The 7,372-nt window shown below is 37.1% G+C and overlaps 1 protein-coding gene and 1 pseudogene across 1 annotated transcript; both read right to left on the bottom strand.

Moving 5' to 3' along the window:
• Positions 1-1,589: 1,589 nt before the first annotated feature.
• LOC149166276 (putative LRR receptor-like serine/threonine-protein kinase RPK1) lies at positions 1,590-2,219 on the bottom strand. Its single transcript, XM_089432521.1, has one exon. The coding sequence runs from the start codon at positions 2,217-2,219 to the stop codon at positions 1,590-1,592; it is 630 nt and encodes a 209-aa protein (XP_089288647.1).
• On the bottom strand, positions 2,053-5,741 carry LOC149166275 (uncharacterized; annotated as a pseudogene).
• Positions 5,742-7,372: the final 1,631 nt, after the last annotated feature.

The following is a 7,372-nucleotide window of genomic DNA, read 5'->3' as shown; positions in this document are numbered from 1 at the left end:
CTTTCTTAGTTTAAGTATAGTTAAATTAGTGTGAAAGACATACATGAATGGATAAACAAAGTGTTTTTCAATAGTCCTACAACTCTCCTAATAACCTAGGACTAGAAATAGTATAAAAATTTAGCTCAAATACATAAATTATAATAAAATAAAAAAAAACTCAATAATATTATATAGAGAGCAAAAAATATTATATCCACTAACGGACAGGGATAATAAGACTATAGCTCAAATGCATAAATTATAATAAAAACAAAAACTCAATAATATTATATATTATGAAGTTTTCGAACAGACAAAAATAAACTCAATAATATTATATATTATGAAGTTTTCGAACAGACAAAAATAAACTCAATAATATTATATATTATGAAGTTTTCGAACAGACAAAAATAAGGAGTTGTCTATAATGCAACTTAATAAACTCAATAATATTATATATTATGAAGTTTTCTAACAGACATATTTGGATTCAGCACCCTGAAAACCCTTGGGACGCTTTCATTGTGCAGAAACTAGCTATCAAATTTGTGATTCCAATAAATTTCTGCTGGCTTTCGACCGAAAAAACCCGTCGAAAAAACTTTCAAAAAGTCTACAACTGCCAAAAATAAAGTCAATATATAAAGTTTTCGAACAGAAAAAACCTCTTCGTAGTGACTGATATAAATCTGGCAACACAAATCCCCACATAGCAGCTTCATTGCCTAGACGTGGAAACTTTAAACTGCGCCGCCACCGGCAAATACGGGACACTTGTCTTCTGTCGAAGATGCCAAATCTATTCAGATCGTCTGTGCTGCAGGATCCACGATTTCCATAGTACATAGGAATCATTGCCAAATAAGAGCCAATCTTAACTAACCAATTACCGCTTCAAGAAATAAAACTAAAATATTAAAAATATATATATATATATATATATTATTTATTTATTTATTTTGGTTTTATAATGTTGACATTATATTTTCATATTTAATTTTTATTTAAACGGCCGTTTAATTGCCAGTCAAAGAAAAATCGAAAGAAAATAAAACTCAAAGACCATCTCACGTATGGTTGTTAATGGTCAAACTTTTAAACTTGTTCTAACCTACACAATCAGATTTTTTCTGTTTAACATTTAATTATATTTTTCCATGTAAGACTATGAATTTTTTATATTTAGTTTTTTTTTTGCTTTCAAAGGTGTGGAAATTCTAGTCAAAAAATTTAACAAAGAATTTTGTAAATTCAAGTAAAAGTTGTTAAATTTTATGATTTTAAGTGTTTTAAAAAATTTTGATAGTGTTAAATCTATTTTTATTATAAAAACATAATTGAAACACTACCTCTATAAAAAAAAAAAAATTAGTTTACCCGAATTACAGCCACTTCTAATAATACAAAAAATTCCAGCAACTTTTAACCATAAAAAACAATCCCTCAGCCTCCTTAAACGACTCCCATATATATTGCCAAATCAATACAATTTCCTAAGAAATACAATTTAGATTTTGATCTTTGACACAAAAAATTAAAGACAAGGCAGTGGTATTGTAACCTTGACTCTAGTATTACAAAAAAACACCGAATGATTAGTGCAGCTAAGGAGGTTGTGATCGTTTCAGTCGCTGCACAACTTGCTTCATTGATGGCCTAATTGAAAGCGAATCCACAGTACACATGACAGCAATGTGCAGCATCTCAATTAAATCATCATGAGGACCTACATCCCATAGGCCTGCAGTAAAAAACTCACGGGCCCGTCCTTGTCGAAGCAACATACATGCCCAAGCAACAATGTTGAATCCATTACCATAGCTAGAAAATGAAGGATCAAGAGCTTTCTTGTCAGAAAGTAACTCTAAAAGCACAACCCCATAGCTATAAACGTCTGCCTTATCTGAAACATGGCATGTCATTGCATACTCTGGAGCAACATAACCAAATGTGCCTGCTACATCAGTTGTTGCATGAGTTTCAGAAGTTCCTAGAAGCCTAGCAAGACCAAAGTCGGACAGATAGGCATTGAAATTGTTATCAAGAAGAATATTGCTAGGTTTGATATCTCGATGCAACACACGTGGAACACAATCCTCGTGCAGATAAGTAAGAGCCCGAGCAATGTCTAAAGCAATTTTGTGAATCATGCCCCAGTCAACTCTTCGTTTTGATCTCTCTTGAAGAAATTTTTCCAAGTTACCTCTAGGCAAATAATTGTATACCAGAAACATTTGTGACTTGCTGGCATGGTAGCCTATTAATGTTACAAGGTTTGGATGGCGTACCCGTCCAACTGTTCTGATCTCTGCATCAAACTGCTGAATGCCTTGGAAGCGTCCCACGGAAAGTCTCTTGACTGCTACTAACAATCCTGGGACCAGTTCAGCTTTGTAAGTTGCGCCAAAACCTCCATTACCAATGAAATTGGATGTACTGAAGTTTCCCGTAGCTCTAACTACGCTCTCATAAGTTAGTTGAACTCCAATGTTTGTAAATGTGATAACCTCTTTTCTTCTTGATCGATAAACAACAGAACTTGATATCTGCCATCTTGTACACTGGAAAAGAACAGCAAGAACTAAAACTACAAAGACTATAGCTGCAGCTGAAGTGATAGCTGCAATTTCAATAGAATTGAAGTGGCTGCGTTTCTTAACTGGGTTTCCATTTGGAGAGTGAGCATACAGAAGAGGAACACCAATCTCATCCAGCGGCTGTAATGGTGAATGAACAGGGAGGCAAGAGTTAAGAAACTTATTTCCAGTGAAACTATCACAAGATATCTTACTGCTGCTAAAGACTGGTAATTTCCCAGATAAATTATTATATGACACATTGAATACAGTTAAACCTGTCAGAAGTGCAAAGCGCTGAGGAACCTGCCCTGTATGTTTATTATTGTCAGGTCAAAGATGTGTTAGCCGTTTCAGGTTTCTTAACTTTGCTGGAATTTCTCCTGTAAAGGCATTAGAATAAAGTTCCAATACAGTTAAGATATTTGACCTAGGAATCCTGGGATCTCCCCTGTAAGGTTGTTTTCACCCAAGCTAAGATACTGGAGATCCTTCAACTGTCCTAATTGAGTTGGAATGCTTCCATGCAAAGAATTATCTCGCAAATCAAGATGCATCAAAGACTCCAGGTTCCCAATAGTTGGTGGTAATAGTTCTGTAATTTGATTGACTGCTGCCTCGAAATGTTTCAGAGATTTGCAATTTAGAAATAACTCAGGAGGAATTTCACCCGAAATTTGGTTGACGCTCATGTTCAGGGCAAAGGTATGTAACCTTGGGCACAAATAAAAAAGAGAAGATGTAATGTTCCCTGTAAAATTATTGTCATTTAGGAGAAGCGCATATGACACTTGTTCTTCGATCATTTGATCACCTATCAAAGGAGGAGGAATGGAACCAGCAAACTTGTTCCCACTTAAATCATGAAGCACAAGCAAACCTTCAGATACAAGAAACCGAAGTGAGCTACTTGCACACGCACCACAATACAAGAGAGAAGAATATATGGTGGGAGGATCCAATTCTGATTGTGAAACATTTGATAACCCTTCCTTAAATTGGTTTCCTAGGAATGGAAGCTGCTTGGGGCAGTCAACATTAATAGCAATTGTAAAATTTCCTGTTAGTGAGTTGCCACTGACATCAAAATAAATCATACAGGAAATAGGAAGCTCTTGAGGAATCTCACCTGTAAGATGACTAGAGCTCAAATCAAGGAAAAATAAGTTTTTGCATTGCCCCAAACCTGCAGGAATTTTGCCGGTAAGGAGGTTTTGACCTAAATTAAGGACTTGCAAGTTACAATTATCCCAATTTTCGGGTAAGGGGTTAAGGGGCCATTCAGACTCATCGTCGGAGCCCATATAATCTGAAGCTTGGGAAGGGTAAAAAGGCCGGCTGGAAGAACTCCTTGAAAGTAATTATATTCCCCTTTATCACTATTTGTGAAAAATACAGTTGACTGGTCCACATCGGAATCATTGCCAGGGTCAAAATTTAGCGTATTAGACAGCACAAGCACCGAAAGCTGGCGGCAATCAGCTAATTCCTTTGGAATCTTACCACTGAGGCTGTTTCTTGAAACATCTACAATCTGCAGCATGGAAAGCCTACCGATCTCCGATGGAATGCTTCCTTCTAGAAATTTCGAAAACAATGCCAAGGACACCAACCGGCTGCAGTTCATCAATTGTGGAGGGATATTATCTGTCAACAAATTGCCTGAAAGATCAAGGTACTCCAGGACTTCACAGCTGTTTGCTAGCTCTAATGGAATTGGCCCGGAGAACTGATTGAAAGATAACGACAGCGCTTTGAGTTTTGGCAAGCTTTCGAGAAATAAAGGGATGCTTCCATTCAGCCCATTGCCAGCCAAATCCAGTATTTCAAGTGTGCGGCAGTTGGAGAGCTCCTCGGGAACAGCACGGGCAAGTGAATTGTAGCCCAGGTTCAGGATGCGTAAAAATTTCAAACTACCTAACTCCGCGGGCAGCTGACCAGTGAAGGAGTTACCTTGAACAGCACGGGCAAGTGAATTGTAGCCCAGGTTCAGGATGCGTAAAAATTTCAAACTACCTAACTCCGCGGGCAGCTGACCAGTGAAGGAGTTGCCTTGAAGTTCAAGAACTTCCAGAAACCTGAAGTTCCCAATTTCCGAAGGTACATCGCCGGAAAGGGAATTGAAAGGCAGCGACAGAACACGCAATTCACTGAGATGATCAATAGAAGGAGAAAGCGTACCAGCAAGCTTGCACGCAACGCGATCCTGTCGATTGTATCCTTCCCAAGAATTCGCCACACTCCCATTCCGAAGGCAAATCATAGAGGAACCCATTGAGCCATTCTCCGCAGAAACTGATTCCGGAAGCAGCCCTCTGGCAAGAAAACGCTTCGAAGAGCTCCCCATAAACCTAGAACACCGCCCCCCATGGCCTTCACCAACTCCCTCCGATGAAAACAAGCTTGCAGATCCGAAATCAGAGATATCAAGCTTGACCACTCGGCGCGAGGACAAATTACAGACAACCCCAGTCCAGGAGCAGCGATCCTCATCCCTCTCATTCCAATTCAGAAAAACATGGAATGGATCACTCGTGACAGACCTCTTAAACTCTAGCAGAGCATTGCCATCAGCGGAGAGAGAAGAAAGAATAGGAAAAAGCAGTAAACATATCTTGCCATGCCATGGAGCGCACAGCAGAACTTGGAGGTGAAAAGAAGGCAACTCAACCGATATTTGGAAAAAGCAGTCACACTTCAAATCAACGGTTGAAAGTGTATCACCTGATCTAACGGACCAGGGTAAAAGTGTTGACAATTGTTGATGCATAGAAAGGCCTATCGGCCTAACAATTGTTGATGCATAGAAAGGCCTATCGGCCTAATTATTAATTTAAAAGATACAAATGTTGTTGTTATAATAAATATTTTGAAAATTATATATAATGGAAAATTTAAGAGAGTATTTTTCATATTAAGCTATTTTAGTGTTGCAAAGGTAACAAATACCCACAGTGGAGAACGCATTAGCTGTCTGCTCCAGTTGGACAGGAAGGGTCGGAGAAGGGCAATCATTCTTAGGACCAAAGAGTCGGTGGAAAAAGGGGAGAGCTCTCCGTTCGTGGTTCTCTTGTAGTTGGATAGCCCAGAACTACAAGAATCCCTAAAATGAGATTTCAACTCAGCACCTGTTTGAAAGAGTTGCTCTTTGCAGAGCACAGTAATTTCATCCCATGTCATTTTACGAATTGAACAAGGTTTATTTTCACTACATCAAACTCATGAGAATTTGTTCTTATTTTTAGCAAAGTTCATTTTCTTCTTAACATCACCGAGATATTTTTGATTTTCAAGCTTGAGGTTGATCACTTCCTTATAATATCTTAATTTTCTTTTTCCTTCTCTCTTCTTATCACCTCCACAATTTTTCCTTAAAATTTTAAGTAAAAATATTTTTAATATTATCTTTATTTTGCAAAATGATCTCCTCCTTTATACCCCAATGGTAAGTCAAGACTAGAGTTTTGGCTAGAGACCTTTTGTCTTCTATGTTTCTTAATTTCTTCTTATACATAAGCTACCTAGTCATAATCACGACTTTTGTGATACCCGTGGTGCAATTTCTTTTGCAGATATTATTATTTATATGCATTTTTAAATATTGTGGAAATATTGGTTGTTGACTTACAAATATAAATATTAATATATTTTTATGAATGAAATATTATTATTCTACTTATTGTTTTTTTGAAAATATAAAAGGAGCCACCATGTGAGTAGTCATGCTTCCAACTAACAGGAAACAGTTATGAATCAGTGGTAGTCCAAGGAAGGACAATTTTGAAGATAGTTGTCACAGTTAAAAAAAAAGAAACCTTTCATCTTTAAAAAGATTCCTACCATTGGAATGAACATGACAAGAGAGAAAGATCATGGGTGGAAAAATAGGAAAAAAGATTGAGAGAGAGAAATGCAATCTGATGAAAAGTTCTAGTGGGAGAGCATGACTAGACCAAAAAGAAAAATAAGGAAGTAGACCCATTGAAAGGAAAAGACCCTTTAGTGGGGGTTTTTGTGGAACCCACTATAAAAATAACCCAAAATTCGTTTGTAAGTCACTACTGGAGTTGGGCGAGAAAATGTTTTTTAACAGTGTGTCTATAATATACAAACACGTCGGTGCTTTACTATACACATGCACAATGATGCCTAATAGAACATGGTGCACCATAGAAGATTTATTTTTTTTAAATAAAAAAATAACGATGTGTTAAGTACAAAAGCGCACTGGTGCGTATATTATTTGATAATAATGAAAAAGTGTTAAATTTTGATCTAGGCTTATACATAATTGCAACATAATAGATATATAAACATAAACATGGAGATGCAACAAAAATAAACCTTATTTTCATTAATGTCAAAGAACTAAAATATGCTTACATACATAATGGAAATAAACTAGCTCAGGTGATGGTAGATTATCTCTAAGAAGAGATGTGGTGGCTACATGCCTATGAACTGTGTTACAATGAGGCTCAAGGACCATTTTATTATTGAACAACAAAATTCAAACCATAAAGAACCAAAACCCTAACTCCAAGATATGGAACGCCAAGAGTTCGTGGGCCCCGTTGGGGTTTGTTGGCAGCCAACTTCTTGGGGTTGTAGCTTGGTCATATGATCTTCATTTGTTGTGTACGATACCTCGTTGCAAATATATCTCTAACTACTACAGTATTTGTGGCAGGTCCCTACCTATTGCCATGAGCGTACTGCAGACCTTAAAAAAATGGCGTTTAGGGGGTTAAAACAACTTTGAAAGTTTAGGGCTCGAAAAACTTCTAAAAATACCAAATGCTTCTATAATC

Source organism: Pinus tabuliformis, chromosome 5_1 (genome assembly GCF_031772625.1).
Source record: "Pinus tabuliformis cultivar Carrire ecotype Pingquan chromosome 5_1, CPIR1, whole genome shotgun sequence".
In the NCBI taxonomy this organism is placed as follows: Eukaryota; Viridiplantae; Streptophyta; class Pinopsida; order Pinales; family Pinaceae; genus Pinus; species Pinus tabuliformis.
Note: the sequence above shows the minus strand (reverse complement) of the source record. Positions and strands in the feature narration are given on the sequence as shown.